Raw genomic sequence first — 22,830 nt, 5'->3', positions numbered from 1 at the left:
CTCTCTCTCTCTCTCTCTCCCCCCCCCCCCCCCCCCCCGAGTGATCTCGTTTAAAAAAAAGCTCTTGGTACTAGTGATAGTGCTAGTGCTTAGAACAGTTTTTGTTTCTTTGTCTAAAAAACCCTCTCCCCCTCTAGCGAACCCTCTTTTGTCTCTCTTCGCTCCCTCTTGTCATCTCTCTCTCTCTCTCTCTCTCTCTCTCTCTCTCTCTCTCTCTCTCTCTCTATATATATATATATATATATATATATATATATATATATATATATATATATATATATATATATATTGTTGACTACCCACGAATTTTGGTACAACTCTTCGACGTTACAACATTTCCATTGATGAGACCTTCCCAAGAATCTCCACATAGGTTGGCTCTTTGTATCTCTCTCTCTATCTATCTATCTATCTCTTATTTCTAGTAGTTGTGTTGCAGATTGTATTTGCAAGTTGGTATCGCGAGTATTAGATTGCGAACTTATACACTTGAGATGGAATGAGCTTTTCTTAATTTGGAAGACAACTTGGAATATGGTTACTTGATTTTATTATATGCAGTATTGACACCCACATAATGATGGTCACACAAACTTCATGATGATTCAGTATCTAGCACAATAGAGTTTCTAGTATGGTTTCTTTAAGAAGTATTGTCTAAACCAATTGCTTATAGGTTGCACCAACTTGATTGACCTATGGTTATTGCCTAAGGATTTGTCTTTTGAGTAGAAATCAAATTCATGTTGCTTGTGGGTTCTGTATGGAGTTAGGGGTGATATAGAATCATACATTAATGGGAAATAAATGCAAGAAAACCTAGTTTTGAATTTCATTGATCTCTCCCTAGGTTTAACGGCAGGTAGCTAATGTTTATGTAATTTTTCTATACGTTGAAAGATTTTGAGTTTACTTGAGCTCTCCTATTTTATTGAGCCTATCTGACTTATTCATGCGTGCTCTTTTTTGTTATGTTAAGCGGACTACTAGCCTTGAGTTATAGGATTATTAGACTAGCCAAAGGAAGCATTGGAGCTTTTGGAGATAACAAGGTTAAAGGCTTTTTTTTATTGATGTGTAGTATCTTGGTGTGAGATGTCCAAGTCTCTAATGGGCATCCAACATAATTTGCTGCTATTTTTAAATCAAAATCGTAGTTAGTTGCTCAACTTCAAGTATCTATTTTATATATATATCAATTTAAATTAGGTGAAGCGGTGAGCTATTTGTTAAATTTCATGTCTCAAGAATGGGTGCTAATGGTGGTTTATAGACGTTGCAAATTTGTGATGCAATTTTTAGCCAAGGACTATTGCAAATATGGTGTGCTTGGTAGTGCTTTTGATTTTAACTCCGGTGTGGAAGCAATATATGTAGCAAGTTTAAATTTTCTGATCAAATTGAAAGCCGTTGCAAATTTGTGATGAGATTGCTAGCCAAGAGATATTGTAGAAATATGTAGTGCTTAGTAGTGTTTTTTCTTGATATGTATGTCAAATGTGGTGCACTTTAAAAATTTCATGGTGGGTAGTAGATGGTGCGTGCACATGTGTCTTTCAGCAAGAATGAGCATGTGGTGCTTCCAAGCAAGGGTAAGGAAGAGCCATCAAATTGGCTTCAACCCCTAGATTGATGTTACCACATGTACCACCGATCGATGATGATGTGTGCAAATTAGGTGTTGCAGTGGGCATTATTGTGGCCTGGCCACATATAAAAGATTTGGTAAGGGTTTTATGTATCTAGGTAAAAGAACAAGGTTTTAAACTGACTGGAGAAAAAGGTTCCGTGTTTGTTGCTCCATGAGCCACTGGTGTAGTGCCAGGAGGCCCTCAAAAACTAGACATCTCAAGACCTCCTACAAAGGCGAGTGGAGCGGAGGTAAACCACAACAAAAGTAATATTTTTTTGCTAACAAACTAAGATAATAATGGTTTGCAATTGTCCAATAAGAAGACGACTTCTAAAAAAAGAAGTGCAAATTAGAAAAGTGAAGAAGTTGAAAAAAAGCAAGTAACATGACTTACAAAACTAGGCGAGTAACACTACTTACGAAACATGATGACCCTAGCTAGGAGCCCCCAAAGAAAAAGGGCAAAACCGTTGCGAAGAAGGGTGCAACTAGAACAAAGCAGGAAATCTACCCTGCAAAAGAAGAAGTGGAGAAGCCGGTCAAGGCCATTGGCGAGGGAAAATTGCAATCCAAGTTACCAACACCATTGAAGAAGCAAGTACGTGATCCAAACTACTCGAGTGAAGAAAAGGGATGAAGATTGCGAACTCTTCAGTATTGCAAAGAAGCCCATGATGAAATGGGATTTTCTTGACAACACTCAACATTGCCTATAGATTGTTAATTTTGCATATATATTATGCTCACCTAACACTAATAGGTTGAGACAAGAGTCTCGCTTTAAGCTTAATAAAGGATTTTCTCTCATTCTTAGTCCATGCACTTGATGTTCTTCTTGGTCAAATTGTGTAATGGTCCTGCTATGGCTAAGAATTTTGTAATGAATCTTCTATAGTATGAGCACATTCCAATAAAACTTCATAGCTCATGTAGATTCCTTGGTTTAGGCCATTCATTTATCACCCCAAGATTTTGTGATCCATACAGATACCATCCTTTGAGATAATATGACCTAAATATCTCTTGCAATGCTTGAAACAATGCTTTGAATGCTCTTTGTGTTCTTCTAAGGATTTAGAGTAGACTACGATATCATCAAAGAATACTCTAGTGAGCCATATATACAGGAGAAATTATTTCCATCATTCAGTTGAAAGTGGCTAGAGCATTTGTCAACCCAAAAGGCATGACAAGATATTCGTACAAGCCAAAGGTAGTCCTAAAGGCTGTCTTGTGAATATCTTTTTGATACAATTTGTATTTGATGATAGCCACTTTTAAGGTCTATTCTACTAAAGTAGGTGGATTCTTGTAGCTTATCAAACAAAATCCTCAAAACTTGGGACTATAAATTTCTTCTTTACTATCATCTTGTTTAATGCATGATAGTCTACACACATTCTATATCTACTATCCTTTTTGTGCACTAATAAAACGGGAGAGCATAATGGCGAAGATCTAGGTCTTACCATTCCTTTTTGCACAAGTTCATTGACTTGTGACATAATCTCCTCGTGTTGAGCTAATGAGACTCAATAAGGAAGCATCTCTAGGAGGAGAGCTTCTTGTGACATAATCTCCTCGTGTTGAGCTAGTGAGACTCAATAAGGAAGCATCGCTAGGAGGAGAGCTTCTTGGTATGAGCTCAATCCTATGATCATCGTCCCCCCTTCTAGGAGGTAACTCTCCTAGGATGTCAACGATAAAAAGATCAGCATGTTCATTTAGAAATGAATAGAAATCACTTTCTACTTTTAATGAATCATTAGAAGAGACAACATTATTTTTAGGACATCTTTGAAAAATATCATGTAAGCAAAATAAAAATCTTTGTTGATTTGTCAAAGGAGTCATGACATACAATGGGAATGGTGTGCCCCTTCTCATTGAATCGCAGAGTGAAGTCTTTACTCTTGTGCTAAAATGCTACCAACTTCTCTGAAAAATTTAATGGAAGCAGCCATAAGATCGAACCAGGGTGCTCCAAGCAACATATCCTCATTCTTGAGTGGAGATATGAGAAAATCCTCTTTGTCCATGTATCATTGAACATGAAGCCTTAACTTTCCAATCAAATGTGTGATTGGAGCCTCTTGGCCTTCAAAGGATCCTTCGGGAGCATATGTTTGTCTCATCTCATGATCGTATATCCCTAGCTTTAATGCTAACCCCACAAATATATAATTGTGTGTGAAACCAGAATCAAAGAGGATGAATGCATCATGTTCTCTCACTTTTTTCCATACATAGCATAGGGGCTTCTAGGCGGAAGACTGCCCTCTTCTTGAGCAGATACCATTGCAGTTTTAGGGGATTCCTTCTTTGCATGCTTTTGAGGGCATGCGCAGTAAGAATGACTTTGTTCACCACATTTAAAAAATCTATTATCCTTACAATAATGCTCTAGATCTTCAAGAGGTAATCGATTCTTACCTTGGTAGTCAGATTTGTCTTTATGCTTCCCAATTTTGGTAGGAACCTTTTGACTTGAATTTCATCCTTTCTTTCCTAGCTTGTCTCTCCCATTCTTTGGCTTTGAACCCTTGTCTGGATCTTGGAATTTGATGTTGGAGGGTACCATTGCGTGGTGGATAACCTTCAAAATGGTCCAAGATCTTTGTGTATTAATATAGTTTCTCCAATATTCAAGGAGCCTAGCACAAAATTGTTGCTTTTGCTCTGAGAAGTTGATGGGCTTGTATATTGTAGCTTTGAAATGTAGATCCCAAAACTTCTCCACACAAGTTCGCATGTTCTCTCCATCATCAAGATTTAGTCTTTGCCATGCCATAAACATTTGGCCAAAAGCCCCATTGGATAGAGCAACTTGACATCTCTTTCTAGTCTTTGGAGCTTCTCCCTTGGAGTGTAGGCTTGCCCACCATTGACAGGCTGAATTTTGAAGATGCATAGCGACATGTCGGAGTTTGGATGACTCCAAAAAAAAATTCATCGCTAAAGGCCGCATCAAATTTTTGGATAAAGCTTAAAACTTTGTCCACATTGCCAAAAGTTCCATTGAAGGAGAGGAAGGTTACGCTTTTACCTCCTTCCTTGAACTTTCTTCAGCAAGATGCTCTCTTCTAGGTAGCATGAGAGTGTTGATGGCCTCTCCTTTTGTATGCTTTAAGAGAATTGTTGTCTAAGTAGGAGAAACTCTCGGATCCAGATGAGCTTGACAATGACGGTGAGCTAGATGGTTTCTTCTTCTCCATTTCTTTTCAAGCTTCTTCTCACTCTCCCCAAAACAACGAGAATAATGAGAGCTTGAAGATCTTCTCCTCCCAAAGGGAGGTGATGGTGAGATAATTCTTCAACCTCTCTAAGGATGTACATCTGCATCAAATGACACGGGAATATCTTCTTCATTCACAAGAGATTTCTCTCTTGTATCTTTGCATTTATTCTTTCCCTTTGCTTCACATTGAGGGCTTCTTCCTCTTCTTGTAGCAGATGAGTGCTTCTTCTGGTGCTTGATAGAATTCTTTCTTTTTGAAGTCTCTTTACGAGACTTCATGGAAGAATCCTTTGGGAGCACCGACAATAAGATTCCTTGTTTGCAACTATGTTTCGACTACAGCCTACAAAGCAGGATTTTCCATAGCTTCTTGTAGCCCGCAAGCAAGAAATTCAACTACCCAAATTTTATTAGTAGTTGCAGCATCATTGTGAAAATCCAAACTAGTGAAGTCAATCACTCTCTCTTCTTCTTGTTGTGTTGAGACATAGTAATGGTGCTTTGTGAATCAGAAGTTCCTTATGAGATATAACTATTTTGTGTGAACAATCACAACTATTCCCCTTTATGAATCAAGAGAAAGATCTCCATATCTTACACACCCTTGGTTTAAATTCTATTAATTAATCAAGGTAGAGAGCAGGGTCATAACATTGCCCATCTTGAAGCTAACAAAATCCTTTCAAGCTTTTTGTATGCTCAAGAGTGGTAAAACCAAAGGTAACCTCCTCACTTACAATGGTTAATTAAAAGGTTCAATCCTTCATGCTTAATCCTAGAACCGCCATTTCTTCAAAAAGAAAGAGATAACCTAGATGTGCTCTAATCCAATGTCAGAGAATTGGAATTAAAGTACAACAAAATTACACATTAACTAGAGTAATCAATCAATTGTGTAGCATTGAGCATATTCAAACATGAAAATTGAAAAGCAAGCATTAACTTATATTCAATCACACATCACATACATGTACCAAACTTGAGAGAGAGAGAGAGAGAGAGAGAGAGAGAGAGAGAGAGAATTCGACAACAATTGTGAGCTATACTTTTTGGAACCCCCCTCCCCCCCCCAAAAGGACTTTGTATTAATCATTTATTCTTCTTTAGAGGAGCTTTTGATTAATACAACTGGCTAATCGCACTCTATTTGCACAAATTGAAGAGATAAAAGCTCTAAAATTCAACAGGGGTTGCGATTAGACTTTCTACTTAAAACATTTCGTTGAATTTAATCCCAAGGCCCTAAACACCTCGTGGGTGATAGGATCTACGTAGATCAAGCAAGAATCAGGTTTGAAAGAAGATATATAAGCATTAAAAAGTAGTAACTTGTATAGTTAATTATGTTAAAGCTTGAGTACCCACAACATTGGAGACTTGTGTGTGTGTTTGTGTGTGTGTGTGTGTGTGTGTGTGTGTGTGTGTGTGTGTGTGTGTGTGTGTGTGTGTGTGTGTGTGAGAGAGAGAGAGAGAGAGAGAGAGAGAAAGAGTGTGTAATGATGAGCCTTGAGAAGAGCATGGAGAGCTTCCTTTTGACAAAGGAACAACCTTGTAAAAAATTGAAGAAATCTCCCTATTGAAGTTCTCAAATGAAAAAACTTTAAACTACAAAGTTGTTGAAGTTCTCAAATGAAAAAACTTTAAACTACAAAGTTGTTTAAGTCATCGTTTCAATAAGCCACATGTGCTCTTTTTACAAAAAAAAAAACCTTCTTTTTTGAGTTACTCCAAAAATACTCACCCTAGGTCTTGTAAAAACAATTTTCTATTTATAGAGCTACTCCTCTCACCTTCTCTTTTGTATGGAAGGTTTGTGGACCACATCCCTTATCTCCACATAGATTTATATTGGCATGTGTGGATAATAACACCTTGGTCCCCATTCCACATTTTGGTTATTCTTCTCACTTTCGGAGGCTTTCGCGATTCGTTTTGGACCCTTTTGGACTCACTAATATCCCGTCTTCGCCCCATAAAATCCCGGTAGAATCCTTATCGAATCTCATTCGCACTTTTGAAGAATGCATTCAAATTTCGGAACTCTCTAGTTCACGGATACATTCATCTGTCCATTGTACATAATTGGCCCTTCTACTTTCTTTATTTCCTCTTAGTAGAATGGCCAATTAGACAGAGAAAATTCATTTAAGTAGACCAAAAATAAAATTTGGTGGTAGATGGGAAAAAAAAAGCTCGCTCCGTAATCGCTCCCCTTATATACTGAGTAATTTTGTTGCGCATGGTCTAACTTTTTACTTTCAAATGCTATTGGTCGCCTCTTGAGTTTGAACTACACCTACAACAAAAGTACTAGCATCTGTCTCAACCACAAAAAGTTTATTGGGATCCATTATGTACAAAATTGGAGTTATAGCTATTGCTACCTTTAGTTTTCGCATACTTTTCTTTTGGGTTTCCCCCATTCAAAGTTCTTTCCCTCCACTTTGGTTGGTTAGTCATGTGGGAACTGCAACCTTAATGAGCTTACAATAAAATCTAGACATTCTTAAGAAGATTTGAAACTCTTTTAAATTCTTAGGTTTAAACCTTTGCAAAATCTTTTAGGATCCATCTTGATTCCATCTTTAGAAATGATATGACCAAGATATTTTACTTCTTCTACAAAGAATTCACATTGGATTTCTTTGCATAAAGAGAATTTTGTATGAGTAATTGGAACACTTTTCTAAGATGTTCTAAATGCTCCTCTCGAGTACAACAATAGATGAAGATGTCATCAATACAAATTTTCATAGATAGGGCTGTAAAACACTATTCATTAGCTTCATAAAAGTAGCTGATGCATTGGTAAGCCCAAAAGGCATTACTAAAAACTCCTAATGCTTATATCTAATCCTAAAGGTTATTTTTGCAACATCTTTAGCCTTTAATCTAACTTGATGATAACCAGATCATAAATCGATCTTTTTATAAAACTTGGCTCCCTCTAATTAATCAAAAAGATCTTCCATTCTAGGCATAGAGAACCTATTCTTGATTGTGAGATCGTTTAATGCTCTATAATTGACACAAAGTCGCATAGAACCATCTTTTTTCTTCACCAATAAAATCAGCGAGGCCCGTGAAGAATTGTTGGGTTTAATATGTGAGTGCGCAAATGCGGTGCGTGTGCGGAGAGTGAGAAGGGGAGAGAGAGAGAGAGAGAGAGAGAGAGAGAGAGAGAGAGAGAGAGAGAGAGAGTACACAGGATGTGGGTGGAGCTCCTAAATCTCACACGTATGAGCACAATGTGAGAATTAGTAAGAGCTCCTTATTTTTTGTATGTATAAAGAATAAGGAGATAAATGTGGGCGGCCGGACACTTCTCGACGGACATGGGCAAAGCACGGTGAGGCACACCGTCTTTACTCAACATTCTCCCACTAAAGGCTGTGTGCCGATATGTGGCAAGAAGACTATCCTACAACTAGTATATACAAAAGGTGAGAGAAGACGACTCTCAACCTATGCCCATTGGCTCACTTTGTAACCACTCTAGTGTAGATGTAACATGCATACCACTAGGGCTAGAGCTACGATGACACTCCTGATGCAGGTATCGAGTGACGACCTGCATGGCTCCACAATGTACCATGACAGTGTCAGTGATCGCACGACTGACAACTCCCACTGCAAATGGACCAACCGCATAAGTAAGATTAGGTCTCGAGACCAAAAGGTCAGACATGAGAGACCCAAAAGACGACAAAACATGCACTATGTGTGCCAACCTATTCCTATCAACAACCTCAATGCCATATGCATCCTCATCATGAATCACCTGACTATGCATCACCATGTTAGCATCGTCTGGCAAAGGCATATCTATTGAGAATGACTACAAAACCAAAAAATCAGCACCACTGCAATCACACACATTTGTCTGAAGGACATTGTCGCCCTCAAACGTATCAGACGCATCATAGAACAATGCATCGGTCTCTGGCTCAACTGATGTCACCTCAACTGATGACTGACAAAGCTGTGCATCCCCAGAGATACCACTGTCTGCGTGAACATTACTACAAGACAAATGCACAACCTGCTCTTCATGCAGCACATCCGCAAAAGAGACACGCCTTGTCTCTCACTCCAAACATGGCTACAAATACACAGAGACTACACTGCCTCGTGTGTCAAAAATATGCAAAGGGTATACCAAACCACTCCTAGCACCTCTAGCTATCACTAGTGATCCCCTATGCATCTCGAATGACTGCTCTCTAAGCAATACACAGTGTCCACTACTTTGCAACTGACGCACTGAAATGAGACTCTGGCTGAATTCTGGTACATAACGTACATCTCGTAGCGTAAGCAATGCACCGCATACATCTCCAGCACCCTCTGTGTCATATGTTGAACCATCAGCAAATTGCACACAACCAAGTCTCCCACTAGAGAAAGAGAAAAATAAATCGCGACATGGCGTCACATGAAAAACTACATGCTCGTCTAGTAGAAAACGCGTAGACAATGTGCTATCCCAAGACACAAAGTAGTATGAAGGCAAGCTAGACAAAGTGACATACCCGTCACATGCATACTCTCTAGCATATGTCCTCATAGTAGCACCATGCATCTGCCTCTTTCGCTGCCTCATACGCCTGAAGCAACAACGCCTAATATGCCCATCGTGGCCGCAATGCCAACATGTCAATCGCGATCGTGAGTGAGGACAGCCTCTAACCTGAAGCATATCCATATCCATGCCAAACAATGCTTGAGATCACAAGACTCTCCCACCCGAGAGCAAACCACTGTCTCAAGCAAAGAAGGTGAGCAAACGGTCAAGCTCACTAGCCTCTGCAATAGCCTCTCCTCACTCCTGCGAGAGGGGTACAAAAACACCAAATTGTGTCCAAACTAACAAAACCTGTCAAAGTGAGAGTAAATACTCAATCACTATCAAAGTGAAAATATATTGACCATTGTACAAGATGGCATAGCACTACAAAATTTTATGGCAAGAAGACTGGGAAAAACGGACAGAATATCCTTTGCAAAATGAGTCAAAAATCAACTTGCAAATGAGTCAAAAATCAACACAAACCGCAAGCCAAAACATTGCAGATAAGTGTCAGAGTGGGAGTCAACTCGACCACTAAACCATCAGAGAGAAAACTACATATACACATAAACCATGGCAAGAAATCTTGGGAAAAATCCGGCAGAGTTTCCCCTGGAAACGAGCAAAAACTCAAAAAATCTCACCAAATACACATGACAATAGACACTATCTCAGTAGCAAAATCCACAAATGGTCTACATGCAATGCCAAAAGCCTGGCAAACTGGCTCACTCCTAACCGAGTAGCTCTATGGATGTGTACCTGTCCAAAAAACACTGCAAACTTGCTACGTGCGAGCTATGGCTAGCTCAAACTGTATCCGCATAATGCATACATAGCCTGAAACTACACAAAATCGTGCTTAAAAAACTCTTTGAAATGCCCCACATAGTCAAAAAATGCGCATGAAACCGCATCCGGATGTGTGACGATCCGAAAGTCACATCCCAAGTATCACTTTTATACGCAAAAACAAGGTGAATTCTCTCTCAAATAGCACCACAATGTGCCATACATAGCCAAAGATGCAAACTACATCACTCTCTCCAATGTAGGAATCAAACTGCAAAACCTCGATATGCAGAGATTGTTGACATGCTGTTGCAAAAGATTTAGCACTCAAATTTCAAAATTATGATACAACCAACACTTCCAGAACGTGCCAAAACCTCAGGGTAGACTCCTAGATCACATGTATCCGAGTCTGGGTGTGAGAGATATGCCAAAAAACGAAGCAAAAACTTTCTATTGTTGCACCTACTATAATTTAGAGGATAATTTCAAAAAATGTACATCACCATCGTATCCACAATGTGCCAAAACCCCAATCTAAACTCCTGGATCATATCCATCCGACTCCGTGTGACGGAGATATACAAAAAACGTTGTTTCGGGAGTTAAAAACAGCAAAAACGAGCTGAAACACTTCTTGTTTCTGCTCTTTCTCTGCAAAACTCAGCAATGGCTTTCTACACAAGCAGACTGTACATGTCTAAGCTGAGATCTGACACCATCGAGCTGTATTCACCGCCGCCGAGCTCAAGCTGCCATAGCCGAGCTCTGTCACTTCCGTCTTGTCAGGAAGCCGTCGCATGCATCACCAAAGCTCTAAAACCAATTGTGAGTGCGCGAATGCGATGCATGAGAGAGAGAGAGAGAGAGAGAGAGAGAGAGAGAGAGAGAGAGAGAGAGAGAGAGAGAGAGAGAGAGAGAGAGAGAGAGTACATAGGATGTGGGTGGAGCTCCCAAATCTCACTGTATGAGCACAATGTGAGAATTAGTGAGAACTCCTTATTCTTTGTATGTATAAAGAATAAGGAGATAAATGTGGGTAGTCGGACACTTTTCGACGGACACGGGTACCTAACATAATAAAGCCTTTATCTACATAGTCTTGCAATTGTTAAGTCTCAGTGTTTTGCTTGCCTTAATCTATAAGATGATTTATAGACATGATATGAATCTTGAATTAAATCAATAGCATAATCTACTTCACCTCTTTTAGGAGGTAAACCCTTTGGAAAATCAATAGGAAAAACATCTTTAAATTCTTCTAACAAGACTTTCAAATCACTTTCATAAGTGACTACAAGAAGACAAACACGAGTAAGCAACTTGATCTTTCATTTCCACATTAGATCCTTATTCATATAGATCGACACTATAACATATATACATTACAAGACTTTTTATTTACAAGCTTTTGCAACTCGAGAGAACATATCAAAGGACTATTTTTAAACTTTTTTACCTTATTTTCTGAATTCTAGTGAGTTTTGCTAGAACTTATGTTTCAAAGAAGGTCCTAGTCCCCATAACCATTCCCTTACCAAAATCAAATTTGCACGATCCATATTCATAATTTGGAAGTCAAGCATTTCTTTATACCCTTGTATCTCAACTTCCAAATTGGATACCAATGTATCACATATCTTCTTGTCTTCACCAAGCATCATGAAGATGAAATATTAGTGAGTACTCTGTCGTTAAGAAAGTTTGAAACTCATGCATTTTCACCAATTTATGTGGACAAAAGCTTGATTTCCACATGTTGGTTGACAAATAACAGTGATGCTCTTTGTCCTCATGCAACACTTTTGTGAATTTATATTTTTCATTACCATTTATCAAAAGTGTTCGGACCACATGGATTTTATGATTCTTGCTAGGACCTTTCCGCCTTTCATTATACTTTTTTCTTTTGTTCTTTGGACAATTCCATTGGGAAAGGTCGGGTGACAAACTAGTGAAGAACAAGTTTTCTTTTTTAGCTTTTGCAAAGTCCTCTTGGTTCAACTTAGGTCCTATTACAACCCTCTTCTTAAACGATGATTTACATTCTTTATCAAATGATAATTTCCTTTTTCCTTCTAGAAAGGGCCATAATCCCCTTGTATATATGGATTTGGGCTCAATCCGAGTGAATGTCTATCTAACCCCCCTCTTGTTTTGTGAAAGTCTTCTATCCCCTAAAGCTTGAGGATTATTTCTATACACTCTGCAATGTAAGTAAGCAAAGGCCTACCCCGTTGCATAGCTTTATCCCAATCCTCCCACTTCCTTTTGGGTTCATTTTCAGGGAAAATTCTTTCACAAAAAACGTTCTCAAATTGATTTCAATCCCTTGGAGTTTTCCCTAATTGCTTGAGACTCATCCACCATTTGTAGCCTTTTGGTCCCAATGATAGACTAGACTTAAGTGGCCGATACTCAGGTGGACCTATCAATTTTGTCATCATGTTGCTGCTTGCTATGTTCGTGTGACTCGAGTGGCGGGGGTATAGAAAGGGATTTGTAACTCTACCAAAATAGATAGAGCTACAGGTTGCTCGTAAAGTTTATCAAACGGGGGTTAATACCAGCTCACGTGAACTGCCTCTGAGATATAGCTGAGGTAGGCTCCCTGAGTTCGAAGGTCCAACTGTCAGCAAGGAGGATTTTGAATAGGTCCCCCCAACCCCGGGAAAACCGGGTGCTACATGAATATGAATAGCGCTCTTTCTGCTCGGACTGAGAGTGAGCTTCGTTCTCGATTAGAGACGTAGAAGAAGAAGTCATGTGCATAGCGTTCATCTTGTGGCAGTGTCACCCTCAGTACCGTTTCTTTCTTGCTCTCAACCGGGACGAAGTGATTTCAAGGTGTGTTACCATCACCCTTTGCACTGTGAACCACACCTTGCAAACATGTGCACAGCCTGTTGTAGCTCACTCATGTGCTTCTCAGGCTTGGTCTTGCATCTGGTAGCACGTAAGGACACTTTGCCCCCCAAAACTCTCTCATGTTGTATGTACGAGGTTTGGGGATACTGCCTGTATGCACGTGTGGTGCAAAGTCTGTGCATGTGTGCTCTTTCAAACACCCTCATATGGGTTTCATGCTTCCTTTTAAAGGAAAAACAGGGCAATGTTCACAGACGCATGCACGTGGATGCATGCAGATAGAGTCTCTGTGCTTGACTATATTTGACTTCTTATCGCTAAACATGTAGGCCCACCCTTCCTGTTCATTGGTGGCCTGAAAACGATGGCATACTGGCTGGCAAAGATCTGTCGAAAGGAGGGACTTGGTTCGGGTGCAACAAGAATGGACGCATCGCATTGGTTACCTCCTTCCGAGAGAATGTCGTCGATAAGGCTGGTTTGATTAGCAGGGGAGAGTTGGTCACCTCCTTTTTGAAGGTGAGATTACAGCTCAAAATGGTTCTTCAGTAAACCCTAAACAAGTTCTACCCCTTCCATTCTTACCTTTTTTTTTTGGTTAGAGCACAGAAGCTCCACTGGAGTATGCACAAGCGGTATTTGATGCAGGACATGAATACAGCGGATTCAATCTATTAGTAGCAGATTTGTGTGCTGGAAGTATGTTGTATGTATCAAATAGGCCCAAAGATAAACCCATGCAACCACAAGTTGTCATGCCTGGATTCCATGTTTTAAGCAATGCATCCTTAAATTCACCATGGCCAAAGGTGCGCTTCTTGTTTCAAATGTATATTATAGCTTGCTGATGTTTTCCTCAAATCAAGGTGTCGGCTCATTCCTTCTTTTTTGTCGGTTTTCAAGGCGATTAGAGGTCGTGCCAAATTCGATTCATTAATGAAAGATAACTTGCCTTATGAGGTACTAAAAGAACGGGTTCTCAAGGAACTACTTAGTGATGCGGTCAAGGCAGATATTGCATTTCTACCTGAAACAGGCTATGGAGTTGATTGGGAGCTTGTGTTGAGCTCTATATTTGTGCACTATGTTGGAAAAGAGGTATCCATTGTCTTTTAAAAGAATGTATGCTTTTGGGAATGCTTCTCATATTTTTTTCAATTGATATCTTTTTTATAATTACATCATACATTATTACGAAATTCGTCTTGCTTTTTCCTTGCCCTAAAACCAAACATTTCAAAACCGCGAAACATGAAACAGACGAAACTACGAAACGTTTCATGTCACACTAGTGCAAAACATGGGCGTCCGTATGGTGCCAAGTCAGCAATCTCGTAAAACGTGAGTTGTCTGTACAACACTGCCACTTCATCAACCTTACGCAAATTTGGAGTCTTGCTTTTGTTTTATGGGGTTATGGCCTCTTGGTTGTGCTCTGTAAGTTGGATATGGTTAAGCTTTTATCCCTAACCCCTGTTTGAGCCTCTTAGTTAGAATCTGTACATTAGGCCATGCCACGCCACAAATTTGTGACAGTCACGCATTTGGTCGTCATGCACCAAACAGTACTCAAACCATGCACCGACACAAAGAACAATGTGAGGGTTAGCAGGTCAACAAATCCTTCGGGTCAGCTCGAAGAGCTTGATTTGCTCAGAATTTTGATTCTGGCTCATTTCGGCCTCCATTTCCACTACAAGCAATACTGTGAAGGCAATTTCGTGCTTTTGTGTAGAATTTCTGTCAATGCAATTTTCTGCAGAACAGGTCCCTTACAATCTTCTTTAGGTTGTGCTAGGATAAAGGAGCTAGTTTAGAGACCCCCAAATTAGGCAAGGAATTGCGAGCAATTTCTTGGATTGTTTGGAGCTTGGAGGGGCTAAATTGAAAGCTTTGCGCAAGTCCTATTTGCAACAAAATACCATCGCCATCACCTGTTGAACGACAAAGATCGAGCAAGTTTTCGTATTTGCATGTAAAAAAAATGCGTGCCAATGTGAAAACTACCAAGGGGGAGTTTAGGATTAAATGCGCCAGCAAGGCTTGAACACACAATCAAACGACCAGGATGTTATTCCAGCTGAGGTAACCACAAAGTTATGCGGGCCACGTTGTACGACCAGGATGTTATTCCAGCTGAGGTAACCACAGAGTTACGCGGGCCACGTTGTCTCTAAATGGGAGCACTTTAGTTATACTTTTTGGGGAGAGGACGGGTCCTAGGGAGGGGCCCATCTCGTTACTAGCTTCTCTGCCCTATACAACACATGTTGGTCCTACTTCGTTTTACCTCTTTTCAGACAGTTTTCACATCAGGTGCAGTCACTCGCCATGAATGACAATAACACAGATGTTTTCATGATGTTTTCTGTTGATGATAAATTGGATGGGAATAACTACCCAATGTGGGCGTACATGATGCAACATAATCTTGTGTCAAAGGGCGTTTGGAATGTTGTGCAGGGTATTGATGAACGTCCGTCTTTTGTGGATACAAGCTCTGTTGAGAATGTTGCAGGTTTTGGTGGCAGGACTATTACTGGTAGAGTTGTTTTGCCTATAGTTGAGTAGCCTCGTTGGGATGTTAGAGATGCACAGGCTCATGCATTAATTGCATTATCTGTAAAGCGCACTATTACATGATTCGCTCAGCTAAATCAATAAAACAGACTTGGGATATTTTGGTTGGTCTTTATGCAAGTTGCAATGAGGCTAAAATTGCATTGCTACGTGAAGAGTTGGAGTCAAAGATTATGCATGAGGAAGATGACATGGACACTTTCCTTGTGGGTATCAAGGATATTAATAAGCAACTTATTTTTGCAGGCGAAGTCATTTCTGACAGTTCACTTGTGTAGACTGTTCTTGATGCATTGCCAGATTCTTACGAGACGTTTGCTAGTACTTGAAGACTTATGACCTAAGAAAATCCAGATTTTGTTAAGTTTGATGTATTATGCACATTGTTGTTTCAAGAGTCACTTTCAAGAAAGAACAGGGCTAAACAACGCGCAATTGAACAAGCTTTTATTGTTGCTCAAAGAAAAGGTGGTAACAACAATGTAGCCACTTCTCATAGTTCTTTAGCGAGTGGAAAATCACCTGTTTCCAATGCTTCTGTTGGCAGCACCTCGTCTGGGCATTTTGGTGAAAAAGGCAAAAAGAAGATGCGTTGCCATTATTGCAAGGTTAATGATCACTTGATAAAGTAGTGTCCTAAGTTGAAGGCAAAAGAGGCCAAGAAGAAAGAGGCTGGTTTCACTACAAGCGCAACTATTGTAGAATCTTCTATGAAAGGAGATTGTGATGCTGATGTAGATGTAGAGTGGGCATTTAATGCAAAATGTAGTTATGATCCTTCTGTCCATGACGCATGTATGTTAGTTGCTGCAGATTCGCATGTGTGATACTTTGATAGTGGTGCTACAAAGCACATTATCTCTCATTGTGACTTATTTATCTCTCTCGAGGTTGTCCCTCACGGAACTACGGTCACTTGTGCCAACAATGTCTCTTATCCAATCAAAGGAGTGGGAAAGATTGTGTTGATTGTTGCGAATGACGGTTCTTTTATACTTGTTGATGCACTTTGTGTATGTGGGATAAAAAAGAACCTTTTTTTTGTATCTGCACTTGCTAGACTTTGTCTTGCTCTGAAATTTTTGGATGACAGATGTACAACTCATGATCTCAATTTTGGTGATCAAATTGTTGCATCTGGCTTTTTGTGCCGTGGTTGTATAAGCTCACTTTGTATGACAAGCGTGGGCAAAATTTTGCAAATGTAGTTGTGGATTCAAAGGTTGTTTCAGATACAAAACTTTGGCATGTGTGTTTGGACATCTGAATTTGCCAATTTGCGGCGTTTGCAGAAATCTGATATGGTTGTTTCTTTGCCGCCTCTTGAAGCATCACCTTCAAAGCATGTTTGTGAAGGTTGTATTTTGAGTAAGATGCAGCGTTCAAAGTTTCCAAAGGATGGCTCAGTAAGGGCTACATGTAAACTGCAACTTGTGCATAGCGATGTTACTGAGCCTAAGCAAACTCCGTCCTCATGCAATTTTCTATACTTTGTGACTTTCATTGATGTTTACTCCAGGCATGCATCGGTGTATCCGCTTAAAGCTAAGTCCGAAGTGTTCAAACAATTTCTAGCTATGGTTGAAACTATTTCTAAATATACTATGGGTACCCTCCGTTCAGATCGAGGGGGGGAGTATGTCTCATGAGTTTAATGCATTTCTAGCTAATCGTGGGATAAAACACCAATGTACAATGTTGTATACACCTCAGCAAAACGGTGTTGTTGAAAGAAGAACCAGATCTCTTACGGAGATAGCACGATGTATGGTAAGAGTCAAGCTTTGCTACATTTATTTTGGCTTGAGGTCATCATCATGTGTGCTACTTATGGCTTGAGGTCATCATGTATTATATGCACCTATGTTCAGATTGAGGGGAGGAGTATATGTCTCACGTGTTTAATGCATTTTTGACTAATCGTGGATAAAACACTAATGAAGAACACTGTATAATCCTCAGCAAAACGGTGTTGTTGAAAGAAAAAACAGATCTCTTACAGAGATAGCACGATGTATGGTCAAGCGTCGAGCTTTGCCATATTCATGTCGGGGCTGATCTGCTGTGCACAAATCGCCAAGGCTGATCTGATGCAAAAAGGCTAGGTCTTTTGTGGAGAGAAAACGCTAGGGCTACTGCGGGTGTTGGTCTTGCTGAGAAGTTGCCTGTTGAGCAAGGTGCTCCTGCTGCCTCTTTTGCCAGAAAGTGCCAACTCTAGTTTGCTTATATATTAACTTAGCAAAATTACCCTACCTACTTTCCAACAAAAGTCACTTAAAAATAATAAGTGAAAAATGTCAAAAATAGGAAAAATAGGTCTATGCACTGTAAAAATGCTACTGATGGGATCTGACTAGAATTTGATGATCATGTTGTGTGCAACCAGAGGACATGCATCTACACTAAGTGCCTGGGCATGCATGGTCTGCGAACAGACTCACAAAAGTGCCAGAACACTTGCTAATCTAGACTGACTGGACTGACGGAACCCTTGTTATGAAGTAGCTTGTCCACGGACACATAGGGTTGGATGTGTCACGTGACATCCCCTCCTTTTTAAAGTGAGGTACTGGTACCGAACTGTATGGCGTCGAGGGAGATCGCCAATAGCATCCGGAATCCTGGAAGGGACTCTTCGCCGGCCCACTCTGATATGTGGGTCGTGCGGTACTTGAACTTCATAAAGGTTTGCGACGCTTTCTTCTTTGGGCCGCGCCGAAAGCGACAAAGTCGTCTGTGGCTCCTTCCATGCTTCAACTTCGTCTAGAGTCGTGCTTCTTCCTTCTTCAAGAATCACCATGGTTGAAAATTCTTGAAACCACTTCCAACACAAAAACATGAACATACCTATTCCATGTAAAAGTGACTGGAAAAAATCTTGTCTTCCTCAAAGACTGTGCATGCAATGTAGATGAACAAAGTGACGGAGTGCCAAACCGTTCACCACACACACGCAAACAATGAGATTGAATCTCTCTCTTCTGATCTAAAGCAATCAACTGTGGCAATTCACAACGGAAATGCCCATGCTTGGTGCTCATACTTTCTTGTGCTCTTTCTACAACTGTGTCGTGCTAAGGAAGAGACATGAAATGTGACTTCCTTGAATGCATACTTTTCAGCTTTTCATGAACAATTCGCATACATTCGTGCTCATTCATGAGTGAAACGTGCTCAATGGACAATATGTCATTCCTAGGAAAAGGGATCACATAAAGACGCTGACGAAAATACAGGAAACGATCACGAATGAAACACTCGTACAATGCGTGCTGACAAATCACTTGAACACATAGTACTTCCTGTAAGGGTTCTTTGGACCTAGGCTCGAGAGCCAAGATTGGTTCTCCATGTTTGATTGAATCTTCATGTGGGGGTTCTGTGGACCTCGACTCGAGAGCCAAGATCGATTCTTCGTGATTGATCGAATCTGCAATGAGGTTAGCTTCACTAGAGAAAGTATCAACTAACACATCATCTTTGTGAACAATCACATCATCTTCATGCAATGCTTGTGAGAAATCAAATCTTGATCATGCAAATCATCATGCTTGTCATTGTCATCCAAATCATCATGCTCATCATTATCATTCAAATCATCATGCTTATCATTGTCATGCAATTCTTCATGCTTATCATCATGCAAATCATGCGTGTCATGCTTTGGAGAAGAAGGGGCGGAGAGAGTCTGCTTCTCCTGATTTTGTTCAAACTGCCCCTGCACAATAGAAAAGAGTCGCAAGAACTCTTTCATGTGTTGGTCGCTCTTTTCTTTTCTTGCTTTGTTCTCGCGATGAAATTCTTTTTGTCTTACTTTGGCTTCCAAGCGTCCTTGCTCGCGCTCATGCGCTACGGCTACCATTTTGTCTTGGTACTGACGATCAATTTCTGCCATTCTTTTTGCTGCTCGTGCTTCGCGTTCTAACTTCCTTTCCATAAATATTTGGTCTAAAGCCTCCATAGGAGTTAGTGCAATCCTTGACGTAGATTGGGAAGGGTCGGAAAAACCTCCTGGTGGGGAAAATTCTTCTTCTCCTCTCTCATGCTCATCTCCTGCTGTGTCGTGATGATGTCGGGGCTGATCAGCTGTGCACAAATCGCCAAGGCTGATCTGATGCAAAAACGCTGGGTCTTCTGTGGAGAGAAAACGCTAGGGCTACTGCGGGTGTTGGTCTTGCTGAGAAGTTGCCTGTTGAGCAAGGTGCTCCTGCTGCCTCTTTTGCCAGAAAGTGCTAACTCTGGTTTGCTTATATATTAACTTAGCAAAATTGCCTTAGCTACTTTCCAACAAAAGTCACTTGAAAATAATAAGTGAAAAATGTCAAAAATAGGGAAAATAGGTCTATGCACTGTAAAAATGCTACTGATGGGATCTGACTAGAATTTGATGATCATGTTGTGTGCAACCAGAGGACATGCATCTACACTAAGTGCCTGGGCATGCACGGTCTGCGAACAGACTCACAAAAGTGCCAGAACACTTGCTAATCTAGACTGACTGGACTGACGGAACCCTTGTTATGAAGTAGCTTGTTCAGGGACACATAGGGTTGGATGTGTCACGTGACAGTATCATTACTTGGGCATACAATCTAAGCAGTGTGATTGTGGTATGTGTAAGTTTGGCTTGAAGACAACAAACCTATTGCTACTTTCATGGAAAGAGCTTTGAAATTGGTTTGGCTTGAAGTCAACAAACCTATTGCTACTCTCATGGAAAGAGATTCGAAATTGAATCTTCATGATGCTGTTGATGCTTTTGATGTCACTCTTTATCAGACCGTTGTTGGATTCCTTATTTATGTATGCAATACGAGGTGTGATATTCAATTTGAAGTCTCACAGGTCAACAGATTTATGCATAGCCCAGGGTCTAAGCATTGGCAGGCTGTCGAAAGGATCTTTCTCTACTTAAGTGACACTTTACATCTTGGGTTGTTTTATCCCAAGGGGGAATCATTGCTACCAGATTTACATGCTTTTTCGGACTCAGATTGGGCTGGTTGTTATGACACGCGAGTACCCACGAGTGGTTTTTGTTTCATGCTCGGCAGTTCATGCATATCATGGTTGAGCAAGAAGCAATCTACTGTGGCCACTTCCAGTTGTGAGGTTGAGTACAGGGCAGTCTTCACAGCTACAATTGAGTGTGTATGGCTCAGACGCCTTATGGTTGATTTGGGTGTTAGGGACAGAACATTGCCAACATCATCTACACTGACAGTTAGAGCGTGTTGGCAGTTGTGAGGAACCCAGTTTTTCATGCTCGCACAAAGCACATTGAGGTGCATTATCACTATGTCAGAGAGAGACTCTCAGTAAGAGAGATAAACTTGGCTTATGTGCCAACCTAGGACAACCTTGCAGGTCTGTCACAAAGGCATTGGCTCGTGAGAAGTTCGAAGCTTTCCACAAAGCTTTGGGCTTACTCCCCTTTGTGGATTGATCATGTTCTTAGTGCATGGCACTTCCCTTTACACTAGGTGCTAGCTCTTGTTCACCGCATCACTCCTATGGGGGATTTGTTACCATACATATGTGGTAGTGATGTGTGTGAACACACACTTAGGATTGTCGGGGCATTTTTCCCCCCACTAGGAGGTTTTTTCCCTGTGCATTGTATATACGTCCATCATTTTAGGGCTAACTTATCTTTCCATTGTGTACTAAGCAATACACTTTTGTTATGTGCCTTGAGCTTCTTCATCTTCTCCAAGCTGTGTGTGTTTCCTTGCAACCCTGATTCCAACAACATCAATAACAGTTTTCACTCTTAGTTCTGATGAAGCTTCTTTAGATACAGTTTGCAATTCATCATTGTATATGATAGTTGGTGCAGTTCCTTGGCTCTTTGTCATCAGACAGTTCATTCCTCAGTAGTTTTGGTTGTCCCATTCTTTGGACTTCCTGTAGCATCTTGGAGTTTTTGGCATGTGGTATATGACCGGAGGTGCAGATTTTCGACCCTTTCCTCGAGGGTGGAGCACTTCGGAGTTGGGAAATAATTCGGATACAATCGTTTATGCCTTTACCCTCAGTTTTGATGCATTCTCTTGGAGCGCTTAGCAGCAATACCTTCTGCAAATGCTAGTTGTGCGACTTATGAGTGGGTTGAGTTGAGGGGATGCTTGTTAGAGTTGGATTTACTTTCAGCGGACAATATTGTACTTTTCGGATGTCTTTCGGGGGTAGTGATTAGATAGTATACATTCGATTTCAGAGTTTTGTAGCAAATATCTTCGTCCACGAAACCCTCTCTTTACAGTTGTTGCAGATTGCTCACTCTAGCTCCCTGGTCCGACTTCCTTTCTAGGAGCCAAGAGAAGGCGTTAGAGTTCATGCATATTTTTGGATTTGTCAAGACGGTCCCAGTTTTTCCTAGGGACAGGTGTTAGGGTGTCACGTGACACATCCAACCCTATGTGTCCGTGGACAAGCTACAACATGACCAGGGTTCAGTTCAGCCAAGTCAGTTTAGAATAGGAAGTGATCTGGCACTTTGTGAGTCTGTTCGCAGACCGTGCATGTCCAGACACTTAGATTAGATGCATATCCTTTGGTTGCACACAGCCAGTGTTGCCAAGAAACGCGTTTCTTCACTCATGAAACGTACGAAACGTTTCAGAAACGTTTTTGTATGAGTTTGGACGTTTCAAAGGTAAAGTCAAGGCTCATGTTACATGTAAACCTTGAAACCTCTTGTTCTTTGTTTCAGTCATGAAATCCTCAATGTCATGAATGTAGCTTTTGTCTTGCTTCTAATGATGAAAGTTAGTCCTATTCTCCCTCTTTTTCATGTCTAATTGTAAGGTAATGCTTAAAACATAGATCTCGGCTTGCACAAAACTTCTGTTTTGGCGTATTTTTTTCGGACGAAACCGTTTCGAAACTTCTGAAACTCGTTTCAAACGAAACGTTTTGAAACTCCGTGGCAACTATGCACACATCATGATCATCAGATTTCCATAAGAACCCATTAGGAGCATTTTTACAGTGCATAGACCTATTTTCCCTATTTTTGACATTTTTCACTTATTATTTATTAAGTGACTTTTGTTGGAAACTAGGTAGGGCAAATTTGCTAAATTTGTATATAAGAAAACCTAGCGCTAGCACTTTCTGGCAGAAGAGACAGCAGGAGCACCGCTC

The 22,830-nt window shown here is 40.4% G+C and overlaps 1 protein-coding gene across 2 annotated transcripts in view; it reads left to right on the top strand.

Moving 5' to 3' along the window:
• The first annotated feature begins 12,805 nt into the window (after nt 1-12,805).
• Nucleotides 12,806-22,830, top strand: part of LOC147452741 (uncharacterized) — a 70,892-nt gene continuing 60,867 nt past the window's right edge. The window contains exons 1-4 of one of the 2 annotated variants that reach the window (XM_086518336.1): nt 12,806-13,080; nt 13,431-13,620; nt 13,704-13,910; nt 14,005-14,217. In XM_086518336.1, coding sequence (XP_086374462.1) covers nt 12,998-13,080; nt 13,431-13,620; nt 13,704-13,910; nt 14,005-14,217 — 693 coding nt within the window. In that variant the 5' untranslated portion in view covers nt 12,806-12,997. Of the gene's footprint in view, nt 13,081-13,430; nt 13,621-13,703; nt 13,911-14,004; nt 14,218-22,830 lie in introns of those variants that run through there. The other variant, XM_086518335.1, reaches the window with a different exon arrangement.

This window comes from Adiantum capillus-veneris, chromosome 8, assembly GCF_014529385.1.
Source record: "Adiantum capillus-veneris isolate H3 chromosome 8, ASM1452938v2, whole genome shotgun sequence".
Lineage (NCBI taxonomy): Eukaryota > Viridiplantae > Streptophyta > Polypodiopsida > Polypodiales > Pteridaceae > Adiantum > Adiantum capillus-veneris.
This window is presented reverse-complemented; position numbering and strand designations above follow the sequence as displayed.